The sequence below is a fragment of the Alexandromys fortis genome, unplaced genomic scaffold (genome assembly GCF_014885135.2).
Source record: "Alexandromys fortis isolate MF-2015 unplaced genomic scaffold, M_Fortis_MF-2015_v1.1 scaffold_92, whole genome shotgun sequence".
Classification (NCBI taxonomy): Eukaryota; Metazoa; Chordata; class Mammalia; order Rodentia; family Cricetidae; genus Alexandromys; species Alexandromys fortis.
The window spans coordinates 5,885,845-5,901,652 of record NW_026067972.1 but is presented as its reverse complement, the minus strand read 5'-3'; the positions used below and the strand labels follow the sequence as shown (position 1 = coordinate 5,901,652).

At 46.2% G+C, this 15,808-nt stretch overlaps 1 protein-coding gene across 1 annotated transcript; it reads right to left on the bottom strand.

Moving 5' to 3' along the window:
• Positions 1-1,041: 1,041 nt before the first annotated feature.
• On the bottom strand, positions 1,042-3,191 carry LOC126509823 (olfactory receptor 13C7-like). Its single transcript, XM_050155969.1, has 2 exons — positions 2,274-3,191; positions 1,042-1,068 (listed from the first exon to the last, which is right to left on the bottom strand). The coding sequence occupies exons 1-2, from the start codon at positions 3,189-3,191 to the stop codon at positions 1,042-1,044; spliced, it is 945 nt and encodes a 314-aa protein (XP_050011926.1).
• Positions 3,192-15,808: the final 12,617 nt, after the last annotated feature.

Genomic DNA, 15,808 nt, shown 5'->3' with positions numbered 1-15,808 from the left:
TTCCTACGATTTATAACTAAACATTATTAACTAATTCAGTTGATCTAACGTGAGCAGGCTTGGTGCCATGATGGTCAGGGAGGATGGTAGGTATTCATCCTCTCAGTCATCAGGGACTCTGCCTGCATCTTGGATTCCAGTAAGGAAGGGACTCTTTCTGCCATAGATTGGAGCAACCCTCCCTGCGGCTACAGTGTAGCACATCCGAACAGAGACCATGACGGCAGAAAAGCACTGGGGCTGGAGAGGATCCACAGGATCTAGTCTCAGACAGGAGTAGCTCTGACATCAGAAGTCCAGAAGGGTGACTAGAATTTTGCTAAGGCCTGCTTAGTCAAAGCCCTTCGACCAAGTATTTCCTCATCTGGGGCCGGAGAGCTGAGCGTCAGTTGGTATGGGATACATGTGTGCCTCTTTACACAGGGCCAGGGATTGGAAGTTTTTCTCAGAATGAATGAGAAGGTAGGCAGGGAGGGAAGGAAGGAGAAAGGGAGGGAGGGGCAGGGAGGCAGAAGAATGAGCTCTGAACTGGATCTTTGCTTCTGTCAAAGCAACCCATGAACACTGGTCTTAGAAGAAAGTAGCGCACTTTGCTAATAAAAACAGACCGTGGCTTTCCAAAGTCTCAGCACTTGAGTGATGGAGGTAGAAGGAACTACACAGAGAGTTTGAGGTCAGCCTGGGCTACATGAAACTCCCCCCTCCACACCTTTTTAAAAATTAAAACAATAAGGTTGGGGAGTGACTAAGAGCAAGTCCCGAGTATTCTAGCAGCTGAGTTAGGGGGCTCAGACCACGCAACAGCCTGTAACTCCAGCTCCAGGGCATCGGCTGCTCTCTCCTGCATCATCTTCTGCTTCCCCTGGGCCCCTGCGCTGACACACACACACACACACACACACACACACACACACACACACACAGAGGCAGACATACTCACACACATACACAGTCACACGCATACACAAGTTAAAAAGTAAATTAAATCCTTAGAAAAGCCCTTGTACTAATAATTTCTTGGTGAGGAGAAGGAGGTTGGCATCAGAGTTTTCCAAGCATCTTTGTCACCTGAAGAACATAGGCATCATCACCCACGGTGCCACAGGGGAGGTGCACAGAGCTGCCACTGAAGTGTGTGGATTCAGCTTGACCAGGGCTTTGCCACCTCTCTAATGAAATAAAGGCCTGAAACCCTCTGACTGGGGGCCCTCGGCCCTCAGTCCATTCACACCTCAATCCAGAGACAACTTCCACTTTCTTGGAGACCAATGTTTCACCCATCTGAGTCCTCACCTTAGCCCAGTTTTATAAGGATGTTCAGCGCATGCAACCCGTGTCTTCAAGCAAGGGGAAGGCAAGTTAAAGGGCAGCATTGGCAAAGTCCCTGGGTGTCTTAAGAGTCCCTATCTGCGGGACTTTCAAGCTCAGCACTGTGTGTGAAGGGCCAGCCAGGGCTGCATCCTAAGACTCTGTCTTTAAAACAATTAAGATGATTTCATTTAGCAAATGCTTTTGAGGGAGTGACTTTTTTTCTCTAAGCACAGACAATGACCACAAAGGGCACACACGGGTGACACACGCACACTGTTCACACACCTGCGCTGGTTATTCTGTGTCGCAGGCTGGCTTTCCCTGACGCTGATTCTGATAGAGAGATTTTTCACGCAGGACGTGTTCTGTAGGAGCTGTTGAAGGGAGCAAAGGCTGAACAGGGGCTGCCACAGAGAAGTGCTTGCAGCATGGCTTTTGGGGATAATCGGGAGACCTAAGCCTTTGCATTACTGCTGACGGGTTACAGAGTGGGCCAACCCGAGAAGAGACCATGACCGTGGGAGTGGTAGCTCTCCTTAGTTGGGGGCAGCGCTGTAGAGAAATCCAATGAATGTTGTCAGTCACTGACAGACCCAGTGGCAAAGCAGTGAACACTTCATCTCTGGGCAGGAGTAGGGATCCAGACAACACACCACAGCCTCCATTCCACACTCCTAACTGAGACTTCTCCAGGTTTAGCAAGCTTATAAATCCCCAGGAGAATCTTGTTAAAATGAAGATTCCCAGTCAATGGCTGTGGGCCTGGGGACTCTGTATGCCAATAAGCTCCCAGGTGATGTCAGTCTGTGGACCACACTCTGATTGGCTCTAAGGAAACTTGTCTGTCACCTGACACTACTTTGCATGAAGATTCTCAAGCGAGAGCCATCAGAACGTGTGGGTTATAGGCTATGTCCCCCCCCCCTCTAGATGAGGCATCTGTGACTTGCCAGGTCCCTTACAGCCGTCTTAACATCCTTGTTCCTCAGGCTGTAGATAATGGGATTTAACATGGGGGTCAGAAGTCCATAGAAGAGGGAGATGAGCTTGTCTGCAAGGTCCTGCTTGTCTGCCCCCAGGGGGTCCTTGGACTTGGGCTTCCCATACATGAAGAGGATGGTCCCATAGAAGATGATGACCACAGTGAGGTGGGCAGAGCAGGTGGAGAAGGCCTTCCTCCTCCCCTCAGCGGAGGGGATCCTCAGGATGGTGGTGAGTATGAAGATGTAAGAGACAAAGATGAACAGAACCGGGACCCCCAGGAAGATCACGTTGGCCACCCCCATGCTGATCACATTGATTGAAATGTCAGCACAGGCCAACTTCAGGACAGCCAGGATCTCACAGATGAAGTGATTGATGACATTGTCCCCACAGAAAGGCAACTGTACCGCAAGGGAGATCTGCACCAAGGAGTTGGCACCACCAGCCACCCAGGAGCTGACGGCCATGGGCACATAGGCAGCCTTGCTCATGACCACTGGGTACCTAAGGGGGTTGCAGATGGCCACATAGCGATCAAATGCCATCATGCCCAGGAGCACACACTCCGTGGCTCCCATGGCAAAGGAGAGAAACATCTGTACTGCACAGCCTGAGAAAGAGATTGTTTTCCTGGGAGTGAGGAAGCCATCCAGGACCAGGGGGACCGAGGAGGTGGTGTAGCAGATGTCCAGGAAGGAGAGGTTCCCCAGGAAGAAGTACATGGGCGTGTGCAGGTGGGCGTCGAGGATGGTCACCAGGATGAGGACCCCGTTGCCCAGCAGGATCACCAGGTACATTGACAGGATGAGCACAAAGAACGTTTTCTCCAGCGTTGGGTGGGCAGAGAGGCCTAGCAGTACAAATTCTGTCACCGTGGACTGGTTGGCCACTTCCATTTCAAACTCTGTCTTTCATCCCGAGGAATACTGAAGGCAGAAAATGCACGCTCATTATTTGACTTGCTGGAGTCAACACACGATGCCTTTCATAGCATCCAGAAACTGGCTTCTGAGGAAGGGCTGGTGGTATAGATCTTTCATCCCAGCACTCGGGGGGCTGAGGTAGGACTGCAAGTTAGAAGCCAGCTCAGCTACATAGTCAGGCCTTGTTCCAAAACAAAACAAAAACTTACTCTCTGAGATTCAACTGTAGGGCCAAGTTATCTAAAAGCCCATCTATGTGGCAGACCTGGAAAAAAAAAGAATTAAATTTAGTGATGTAAATGATATCTCTGTAGTTAATACTGCTTGGACAGCTAAAGTAGTGTCGAATGTTGACATACGCTGTTTCCTGCATGTTATAGGAGAGCAGGACCACCATGAGAGTAATTCTGTGTGCCGCGTGTTTGGAGACCTTGGGCAATCACAGTTCAGTGACCCTGGCCATTACGTAGCTCCTTGCCTGTACTTCTGAACCTGGGTCTTTCTCACACACCAAGTTCAGTTATAATTTTAGTTCCTACACTGAGAATATACTTGTTTAAAAACATAAAGTTTTCTACCTTCTTAATGGTTCTCTCTCTCTCTCTCTCTCTCTCTCTCTCTCTCTCTCTCTCTCTCTCTCTCTGTGTGTGTGTGTGTGTGTGTGTTTGAGTGGGTGTCTGTGTGCCACAGAGACCAGACGAGAGCATTGGCTCTTCTGAACCTGGAGTTAAAGTCAGTTGTGAGCTGCCTGATGTGGGTACAGACAACCAACCCAGGTCCTCCAGGAAAGCAATATGAACTCTTAACCACTGAGCCTTCCCTCCAGCTCTGTCTCTAAGTCAAAGAGTCCCTGTCCCCTGAGCAATGCAGGCTGGAGAGGAGATTTTCCCCTGTTTCCCTCATGACCATGCCTAGCTGCATCTTGACTGCTTGGAAATGTGGCCAGAGATATAGAGCCTTACCCAATTGTTGGGGCCTCCTCAAAATCCACATTTTTAGCTCCAGAAGGGTGGGCCCTTGAGTCCCCACATTGAAACTGGGAAGAAGAAAACGCAAGAAAAAAGGCCTTCCCACACCATTCGGAGGTTTGCAGACACACACGTGCAAACCTGTTCTGCCTCCCGGAGCCAGCACCTGTGCCACAGATGGTTACAATTCTGCTTCCAAATTGCTTCAGAACACCAACTGTCATAGACCCTGCACAGGAGAGACAAAGTGACGTGTGAGCTGGCTGCCTAGTACTGGTTATATGCCCTGATTTCAAGCATAGTACATGCCTGTAAACAGCACTTGAGAGGCAGAGGCAAGAAGATAGCTACAAGTTCAAAGCCATGCTGGCCTACATAGAGGGTTCCAGGCCAGTCAAGGCTAGTAGGACCCTGTCTCAAAAAGGCTAACCAACCAACTAACTAACTAACTAACTAACTAAATCTAAACAATAATGTGGTACATACACACAGTAGAGTTTTATTCAGTCATAAAGAAAAATGAAATTTTCAGGAAAATTGATTAGTGGACAAATATTATTTTAAGCATGGTAGCCTAGGCTTAGACATAAATGTCATATGTTCTCTCTCATAGTGAGTACTAGCCTCTGATTGTTAAACAGAGCAAACAACTGAGAGCAAGCATGGGAAAGGGCCAGGAAGCGATAAAGGAACCCATGCAATTTGCGGGGGGTGGGGGGTTTGAGGGAAGAGGCCTGGGGATAGTGGTAGAACAAAGTGGAAGAGGGGAGGGGGTAAGTAAGGGGGGCCGGGAGATGAGTAGAAATGAAATGTGTATTTAAAAATCCATATGGAAATCTATTACTTTATAAGCTAATTTTAAAAACAAATAAGAAGTTAGACTAAAACTGGAAAGCTTAAAAAAACAAAACAAACAAAAATCTACCTGATTGCAGGGTGTGGTAACTCAAGCCTATAAACCTAGGGAATTGAGCAGACAGAAGGATCATGAGTTCAAGACCAGGCTACAGAATGAGGCCTGGACTCAACAAACCAAAACCAGTTCTGCGTGGTGGCACATGCTTATCATCAAGTAGAGGCAGGTGGATCTCTTTGAGTTTAAGGCCTGCTTGGTCTACGGAGCAAGTTCCAGGAGAGCCAGAGCTATGTAGATAGGCCCTGTTTTGAAAAACAGCACCACCACCAATAAAACAAACAAAAAATACAAGAGAAAACAAACAAAAAAAAGCTCACTTAATATAAATAACAACAAAACTCTTGGTTTCTGTACTTCCCTCACAATGGCAATCTGTTTCTAATTTGTTTGATACACACACACACACACACATACACACACACACACACACACACACAAATATTTTAAATCTCTTAGCCAAGCATGATGGTACACACCTATAATCTCACCACTCAGGAGGCTAAGGCTAGATCATGAGTTTGAAGACAGTTTGGGTTACATAAATAGTGAGAACACGTCTTTAAAAAAATACACAGCTGGGCATGGTGGTGCACACCTTTAATCCCAGCACTTGGGAGACTGAGTTTCAGGCCAGCCTGGTCTACAGAGTGAGTTCTAGGATAGCCAGGGCTACACAGATAAACCCTGTGTAATAAAAAATAACAAAACACCCCAAGCACTGATAGACAGCAGTCCTAGAAATGTCACTAACCTGTCTCAGCCCCTGTCAGGACAGAGTTGGAGCAGTACAGAGGTCAGGAGGGGTTTGAGGCTTGCATGTGGTCCTAAGGATGGTGGTGGTGGTGGTGTGTGTGTGTGTTTCCTAGTCAGTCATGATAGTGTTCAGAATCTCAGGATATCAGTAGTTTGGGGATAAGGAAGAGCATCTTAAGAAAAGCCATCAGAAGGCAAAATTTCCCCAGATTGCCAATCCAGTCACTGAAGTCTCCTTCATAGGGGTCTTCTCCAGGCTGAATGGTTTTGTAATCTTGCTCAAATGTTTGAGGGGTGGGGTGCAGTACCTTGGTCAGGAAGTCTGAATTGATAGAGTGCTTTGGGGACATCAAATCTGCCTTGCTCTAACTTCTTTCTCTCACTGATCCTAAGTCAGCCTCCCAGGCTCTTGCAAGCGTACCTACCTGCTCCTTTGCAAGCTGCAACCTTCAGAGCTGAGCAAATCGCTGTCTTGTCCGTCCAATCCTAGCCCAGCCCACTCCAGGCACCTCCCTTCAGCTAGAGGAGAGCTGACCCAGGAGTAATCTTGAACTTACCCAGTGTGGGGTCCAATCACGCTGTGTTCATCACTTCCGGGAGCAGACTGGTGGGATGGCAATGTGGCCAGTGTACCAAGGTGAGGACAGGTGACTAGCTCCGAGTCACCTGCCCATCTGGGTGCTACCCAGCCATAACCAAGCAGGCCAAGCAAGACCCGTCTCTCAGAGGTGTCCCAGCACCAGCTAGATGTGCAGTCTTGTCGTGACATAAACTCTTTAACTATTGTCTCCCCTCCTGCTTCTCTACATGACTCTGAAGGTCAGGGACTCCAAGATGCAATCTTAGCCTTACAAGCTCATGCCTGAGCTTAGGGCTCAGGAGCAATGGAGAGGGGGTACTGATTCTCGAGTCCGAGGCTCCCTTGGGTCCCCAACCCATAGGCGCTGTGCTGGGACCAGTGAGCCACACTCAGCCACTAGACCCAGCAGCTCTGCGCTCCACCCTGCTCTCAGGGGCTCCAGATTCTCCACGGAGCTTAGGACAGGGTTGCTGTGGGGCTAGGTCCCATCCCAGAAGCAATTTAAAGTTTAGTGAGAGGCTCCACCCTTCAGTCCCAATTAAACACGTGGAAATGTACCTGGGGCTTCCTCTCAACACAAAGTTCCGCTCAACAAAGTTCTCGGGTGCCGGGTTCCCAGAATCCTCCTGGGGTTTATCCCAAGGATTGATTCAAGGTGACTGTCACCTCAGAGAACCTACACGTAAGAAAAGCTGAGCCTCGGGGATCTCAATGCAGTTTCCCCTGTCACCCACTGGGTCTCCCCATCCATCCACTGACCCGCTGACTCTCCCCACCACCAACCTCTCATCTCCCCGCCAACCTTCCCATCACCACAGACCATCTCTCTGCTACAGACACATCAGGGTGGATGGGAGGCACAGGGACCAGAAGTGGGGCACTGTCCTTAGAGAAGGGCCAGCAGAGTGGAATTATGGGAAGACCAGATACGGCTGAGCAGGCTATAAAGCTGTCCAGGAGGCAGGGTACTGCAGGGTGTGCAGACCTACCTAGTCCAGGATGAAAACTAATAGGTATAGAAGCCATGGTAGCCTTGGGAAACACTTAGAAGTTGGAGAAGGTGAGATTTAGAGAGCTACCTGGATAGCAGGTATAGGGTAGAGATGAGCCAGTGAAGGCTAAAACACCTACTAGGTTCAGGACACGCTCCCCAAATACGACCTCTTGGGCTACTAAGTGTTTTAAACTGAGGATGGCACTTACAGTTTGGATCTGAAATGTCCCCCAGGAGACATTGCTGTTCACCTAATCCCATCTTGGTACTACTGAGCTGGTAGAAACCTGAAGAGGCAGAATTTAGTGGCGGGTGTGCTGGGCTAGGCATGGGACTGGAGGAGACGCTGCATGCTGAGCACGGGGTGAGTGGCTGTCCTCCACCACATCCTCCCCACCATGGCCAGTTGGCTTGCCACAGATCCTGAAGCCAAATAACCATGGTCTGAAGCCTGTGAGCTAAAAATGTTTTCTCGGGGCCAGGCGTGTCACTCAGAAGGTAGAGTGCCTAACATGCGGGAATCTCTGGTTCCATTCTCCAGCATCACCTAGATGGGCATGATGGCTTGTGTTTGTAAACTAGCCCTCAGAAGGTGGAGGCAGGAGGATCAGAAGTTCAAAGTCATGCTTGGCCCTGTAGATCAGAACTGGCTACATGAGAACCCCGCCCCCGTCTCTGAACCATTTTCTCTTTATAAGTTGACCTTCTCTGTCATATCGTTCCATTATTAAAAGCTGATTAACAAGAATGCACAGGAAGGCACCTAGCACCTTCTCTCACTCTTCTTCCTGTTGTGGTACATGCCTGTGATCCCTGAACTCAAGAGGATGAGGCAGGAGGATCACATTTCAAGGCTAGCATGGGCTACATCACAAGACCTTGTCTCAGAAAAGAGAAATTAAAAGTTAGGAGTGGAGACCAAAAAGATGACTCAGTAAGGTGACCTGAGTTCAATACCCGGGACACATATGGTAGGAAATAATCTACTTCAACAAGTTATTCTCTTACCTTTGTGTGAGCCCTGTGTGTGCAAGCAGGCACATGTACACACACACACACACACACACACACACACACAGATGAACAAACTTAGCAAGAATGCTTTTAAAGCCATGGGGGTGTGTCTTAGTTAGGGTTCCTATTGCTTTGATGAAACATCATGACCAAAAAGCAAACTGGAGGGTTTATTTGGTTTACACTTCCATATCACTGTGCATCATCAAAGGAAGCCATGACAGAAAATCAAACGGCAGGAACCTGGAGGCAGGAGCTGATGCAGAGGCCATGGAGGGGTGCCACTTACTGGCTTGCCCTGACTTGCACAGCCTGTTTTCTTGTAGAACCCAGGATCACCAGCCCAGAGATGGACACACCCAGAGTGGGCCAGACCCTCCCTATTAATCACGAATCAAGAAAATACCTTACAGCCAGATCTTTTCCTCAATTGAGGTTCCCTCCTTTTAGATAATTCTAATTTGTGTGTCAAGTTGCTATAAAACCAGCTAACACAGGCTGCCAAGTGATCTGACTGCTTCCTAGTAACTATATTAGTTCCTATATTCCTATATCTATATTAGTTAGTAGTTTTCTTCCTCCCGCAGTAGAATTAATTCACAACTACTTTCCATTTTCTATCAAACTTTCTTAAATGAACATTCAGAGTAAACCTTTCTTCCTCTTATAAAAAGCTCCCCAGGGAAACTGGGCAGTGGTGGTGCATGCCTTTAATCCCAGCACTCAGTAGGCAGTCAGATCTCTGTGAGTTTGAGGCCAGCCTGATCTACAGAGCAAGTTTCCAGAACAGCCAGGACAGCTAAGGCTACACAGAGAAACCCTGTCTTGAAAGATAAACAAAACGACAAGAATACTACTGCAGAAGGGATGGAGAGCTGAGATGGCTCAGGGGTTAGGAGCGCACGCTGCTCTTCCAGAAGACTCAAGTTCGGGTCCCATCATCTACGTCAGGTGGTTCACAGCCGCCTCTAACTGCAGCTCCAGGGGACTGGACACCCTCTTCTGGCCTCTGAGGGCACCTGCACTCACATGCCTGAGCAGACACATAGACACACAACTAAAAGTAAGAATAAAACTCCTTAGGTTCATTAATTTCATGGGTATGGGTGTTTTGCCTGTGTTTATCTGCATGGTACCCACAGAGGCCAGAAGAAGGCTCCAATGCTCTTAAACTACTGAGCCATTCTCCAGTCCATGAAGGTTTAAAAAAAAAAAAGTCGCATGTCAGCAACAGTTATATTGAATAAATTAGTGTGTTTTTCTTTCCTTCGTCTGTCTTATGATAACTCTAGCCAGTGAAGAGAAGGGGCTGTTTTCTCTTCCTTACAAACCAGACCCTGAGTCTTGAAAGCTTAGTCTCACAGTAGGTGAGGAGGAGCCCTGTGTGGACAGGCAGGGGTGTGGCAGCTACAGGGTCTGTTCTAGATCTTTGGTACATAATTTGTGATTTCTGTTGTACCCAGTCACATTAGTGTCTGTGAATAAATAAATGACTAGTAAACCTTTCTGTGTTTGAGGAGTTTGTGGTACTTTGGATTTATTATGCTTGTGATACCAGTGAAGCATTGGCGTCAGTGAGAGGTGCCACTAACGGTTTTCCAAATCTTGTGCTTTCTATTGCTCCCAGCAAGCCTATGAAGTGGGCATGGAGGTTATGATCATATAGTAAGCAAACAGAAATAAATAAATAAATAATAATTAAACTAGTAAGTGAAATTTTTGTGAGCCACGCTAGCATACTATTGAGCCCAAGATGGGGTTGTGAGAACTCTTCTACCTTTACAGCAGGCTGATCAAAGGCTTGGGGGACCAGACTTTTGACTAGCGTCTGAAAGTGGGGAGATGCAGCTAACAAATTCTAATATCCCCATTTGATGTTTGGAAGGTAAGAGAGTTGCTTGTTGAGGACACAAGTAGGCAAGCACACACACACACACCTGTGCCTTGTTGTTCAGCTTCTGGCTTGGACTAATTACACTCTGCGCCCGTCCTTATGCCCCCAGTCTCCGCTGTTCCAACTTAGGCTTCCAGCCTTTGCCTTCTGTATTACCTGCTGCCCCTTCTCCCTCCCTTCCTTATGTCAATGTGCTAGCATCTCAAGATCCCCGAGAGACAGACTGAGGTGTTCTTTGCCACTGGACAACCTGTGTGCTTGCTGCCCCCTGGGTCAAGTGGGTCCCTGTGGCTGAAGTTCGTCCTGGTACAGAGCAAGGAAACAAAATAAGTAGGTTCTCAAAATAAGTGGAAAGTCAGGGGAGCTAGGCTACCTAGGACAGACCTGTGAGCCGGGCAAGGACGGTTTGCTAGCTGAGCATTCAGACAGCCAGACTCACCTGTGATCCTCATTCCTCCACTTGGCATGGGCCTGCAGGAGGCGGAGCTTTGGCCCCTCCCCTCACCCTGACCTTACTGTACCTGCTTCTAGACTTTGCCGCTTCTTTCCTTTCTCCTCATGATTCCCGGCCGAATCTGTAAATTCTTCAAGCTGCATCTAAACCTTCCCAAGAAACATGGGAAGGTATGTGACCTCCAAGGGGATGTTGTGCCCACGTTTGTCTTCAGGAGAACGCAACAAATGTAACCATCAATTCCGGAAATGCTTGGACCTGGGGTTCAGACTACTTATCCTTGGCAAAACACAATTACACACACACACACACACACACACAAACACACACACGTGGAATAGGATGTCTGACACATTAAACTTGGTCTTGATAAATCGAAGCCCAAGTATCTCCTGGTTGTGCGGATGCAGGGCTTCCCTCCATCGGGACTGGAGGTGGGAGGTGTGCACCCCCAGTGAGCCAGTTAGTGCAGGCTCCACACTAGGAGGTGTGGCACTGCCTCCTCCCCAATTTCCCAGCAGCCAGGCCGTCTAATCTTTGCCCAAGCACAGCTTTTCTTATTTGGTAAATCAATCTTTCTTTTCTTTCCCCTTCTCTTCTCTTCTCCCTTCCATACCTCCTGTCTCCTGCCCATTTTCCAATGCTGAGAATGGATTGATTCCAAGTGAGGCAGCTGTCCTATCCCCAGCCACCTTGCCATTCCTGCCTCCTTGCTACTGGAGGGTGCACTCCCCGAATGACCAGCCCTGGCTCCAAGTACAGGTTTCAATTTCATTGGAGTACAGGCTCATGTTCACTGAAACTGGGTATGGTGCCCCAAGCCTAGAATCCCAGCAATTGTGAGGGGGAGGCAGGAAATTCGAGAGTTTAAAGCCAGCCAGGAGCCTGAGCTACATGAGATTTCGTCTCAAAACTTAATTAATTGATGCATAAAAACGAAAAGTTTACAGAATAAAGGAATGAACTGCAGGTGGAGTTTTTCATTGGAACTGTCAGTCAGCTCTTTATTAACCAATGAGAGTAATACGTAGTCACAGTGTACAAAGATTGTTCCACAACATTTCCCCCTTTTGTCTAATTAAAAAGGAAGGTTTTAACTTTAACATAGTAAAACTATATACAACAAAATAGATATCAAGTAAGAATTAAAGTTACAATAACCAATTCATTTGTATTAGGCAGAATTAGAGAAAACACTCTATTATCTCTCTTATCTCTGTAAGCCTAAAGTTTTATACCTAATTTATTTGTTATCATAACTAAGGGAAACTTGAATTATTTATTCTTAACTCCATCAAAGACCCCAGATGGACATCTGGCTGCGTGGACAGTTACCCAAAGTTCTTCTGTAATATTGTAGTATCCGTCCTTGGCCTACAGGCCTACTATATCTAAATGTCAGACATTTCTGAGAAGCAGGGAATTTTGAAGGGCTGTCATACCTTGTTTTGGCCAAGTCTGGCAGTTCCTTTATTTTGCATCCTGTTGGTTCAGCTTGGACAGTAAACTGTCAGCAATTGAGTCAATGGAACTTTCTTTGCCCAGTGGTTAGCTTTTGCCACAAAGAAAACAAACTTCATATGGAATTTCTTCAATACCCATCATCCTCTCTGAAGTAAATTGGTGCTGCCAGGAGCAGATGTGTCTCACTGTTAAGAAAAGTCTTATATTATTAAAACATTTTTACCACCATATTCTATAGGTCTTTGAAGTGTTTGAAGACCATCTGTCTATCTAAATATATTTGTTCAACCTTGAAAATATATCTAATATGACTACAAGTTTGATTATTATCGATGACAAATTATTAGCCTGTATTCCTTAATTATACATTACATTTTAAAATGAGTTTTATAGGCATAATACCACAAACAAGAGAAGAAATATACATATAGTATAGTAGAAATAACTTTAAATTTGTATCAATAAACCAAAATTCATACCAAGTAAGATATGTTGAGATTAATAGTTCTTTTTTAATTAAAGTAGATTAAATCATTAACCCTTTTATCTCATCATTTTTATGTTATATCCCCCTTTTTTCTTTTAGAAAGAGATATTCAACTTTAACTCCTTTGTTTAGCTTTTTTTTCCTGACTATGATCTATAACAACTTGTAACTAACCCCCTTTAAATGATGACAAACACCCACAACCAATCTTTTGGAAATGTGGGTGTTGTTTTCACTAGACAGCTTTCTGTTGTTTGGGTGCATGGCATCTTTGGGGGACCCTGAGAAAATTTAGAGTAATAGTTAAGTCTTGGATGGAGTAGTCTGGGAGGCTGGACCATCTCAGCCAGCAGCCTTGAAGCTGTTCTGAATGCAGAATTCTGAGGAAACTGCAACAGAGGCATTTTGAGATGCTGGATCACCTGGGCCATCCATTTTTATTGGTATCTGGTCCCCTTGCTCTGAAAATACCTAAACTTTTAAGGTAACATACATATCTGCATTAATACAAGAGTAGATTGTGTTGTACACAAGCCAGCCAAAGATGATTTTTAGTTTTATGTTTGAGCAGGTAAAATATATGTTACACGTTTTGTAGTTTTTCTAGGTTTATTTCTTTATGTCTGTATCCAGGATTTTCCCCAATCAAACCTGATCCATGTCAACATGGAATGAATCCCCAGCCTCTCATCATCTTTTAACTTCCATTTTGAAGTTGAGATATTTTTAAAACATAGGTTGGTTTAAACCAGCAGCCTCCATAATCCAATGTGCTTCAGCAGCTGTCCATTGTTTATCAGAGTCAAAAGTTTCAAAGATAGCACAATAACACACAGGAGCCAGACTCTCTGTCGATTTCCTATCTTGATGGCATGATTTTTTTTTATTTTACTTTACTCCTTTTATATGGGCTTCACTTTATTATTTTTAAATCTATGACTGTGTATCTTTTTCTCTCTCCCAAGCCTGTGTATATTTTTAAACACATTGTAACCAATTTAAAGGTTTTTTTTCCCCATCTGTATCTGTCTTTACTGAGCATTTGTGTTGCTTTTTGATCACATGAGATGAATCTTAAATTATGTCAACCGCCAGCACTGCTCAGTTTAGTGTATGGTGCTAGTGCATGGCAGTTGGTCGCTGACTCCATCCCGCAGGCAATGGCCAGGAGATGCCTCTCTGCACCAAGGCCTGCATGAGCAACTGCCAGAACCTGCCATGTGACTTAGCTCAAGACATACTGGTGAGGCTTGCGCTGGAGGCTCAAGTCCACATGCAGAGACTGGGAGATGTATTTCTACAGAGACCAACAGGGGAGATATGAGATTAGGAAGCTGCGTTTGGCTCCATTTTAGTGTGTTTAGAACCCTTTTTAAAAAGCTTTCTCAGGGCCGGGCGATGGTGGTGCATGCCTTTAATCCCAGCACTCGGGAGGCAGAGGCAGGCAGATCTCTGTGAGTTCGAGACCAGCCTGGTCTACAGAGCTAGTTCCAGGACAGGCTCCAAAGCCACAGAGAAAAAAAAAAGCTTTCTCAGATGGATGTAGGTGCCAGATGTTTGGATGCCATTTGTAAGTGGAGTTTTTCATCGGGACCACCGGCCAGTTCTTTATTAACCAATGAAAAGTAATACATATTTACAGCGCATAAAGATTGTTCCACAACAATGAGCCCATTCTCTAGACCCTGTCTTGGGTCACACTCAGTCAGTGACTCCTATGAGGTTAAGGGATACAAACCAGATGGACAATCATTTTATTGGATGCCCAATGAGGACTAAGGGAGCTCATAGCTGTTTGCTTCACAGTGCTTAACTTAACAGGATAAAAATGTAATGTAGTTTTTTCACTCAGATATCTCCCCCAAACCACTGCACCAGCATAGGCTGGTAGGGCTAAGAGGACTTGGCCATAGCACTGAATCTTGGAGAGAGGATCTTGGAGACTTGCATAATTGCTAAACAGTTATGGACACTACTGACCAATTATGTTGTTCAGAAGGAGAAGAGAGGGAAAGAAATGATGAAAAGAAGTAGCTAGCTAACTTCTTCTAGTGCCTTCCAGATAATTGGATCTTAGGGATGTTATCCCAGAAGGATACAAAGTTTCTAAGCCGAGGACACTTACTTTCTGAGTTTTAAATGACCTTGGGGACTAAAAAACAGTCTCAAAGAACTAACTAGAATTTAAATTAACTTCTAAGGGTAATGTCCCAACTTTTGGAGGTTGTGCCCTGAGCACAAGAGGTAGGTAGAGGGGAGAGAGAGGTCCAGCCTGACCCTTAGGGCGTCACACGTTCTGAGCCCTCACCCTAGTTCTTTCCCACTCTTTGAGAAAGCAGCTAGCTACTCTTGGTCAACATGTTCCCAAGAACGGTAAGTGGAGACTTTGATCAAACACTGCCAAACTTTCATTAGCAGAACAATAATTCAATTCAGCCTACAAAAGAGGGGCCCAAGGCAGTATGGTATAGTTCTCACGGGATCACAGAGACCCATGCAGCTGCAGGAGTCCCTAAGACCAGAGCTGAGGGAAGGTTGGCCAGCCACCCCACCCTGGTAAGCCGTCCCCTGTCACTCACCTGAAACCACTGGGCATTTTCTTTTTTTGTAAAGTCCACAGTCCAATGGTACCAACGAGCTGGATTTCTGGAGTTGGTGCTGGTGATATTAAAGGAAATGTCTCTTTTACAAAACGTGGATTCTGGGGGAGACATGAGGGCTGACCATGGGAGAACGGAAAACCTAGCTGGGTTCTGCCCTGCCCAGCCCAGCCCATATACTACACGGACAACATACTCCGTGACCCTGGACTGTCTTCAAGCTTGGAGACTATTCACATTATCTACCTTGTGGTTGATTTCTGGATGATATGTTGCCTCTAAGAAATATTATATATTTTAAAACCCTAGGAGAAAAAGATAGAGTCTTGCCCATCCTCATGCTGGCATGCAGCCGTTCATGGACAGAGGAGGGGGATGTGTAGGAGAGGGATGCACTGCCTTGGGGATGGGGTTCCAGACAGCAAGGCTAGACAGAGAAGCACAATTCTGTGCGCTGTCATTCTGA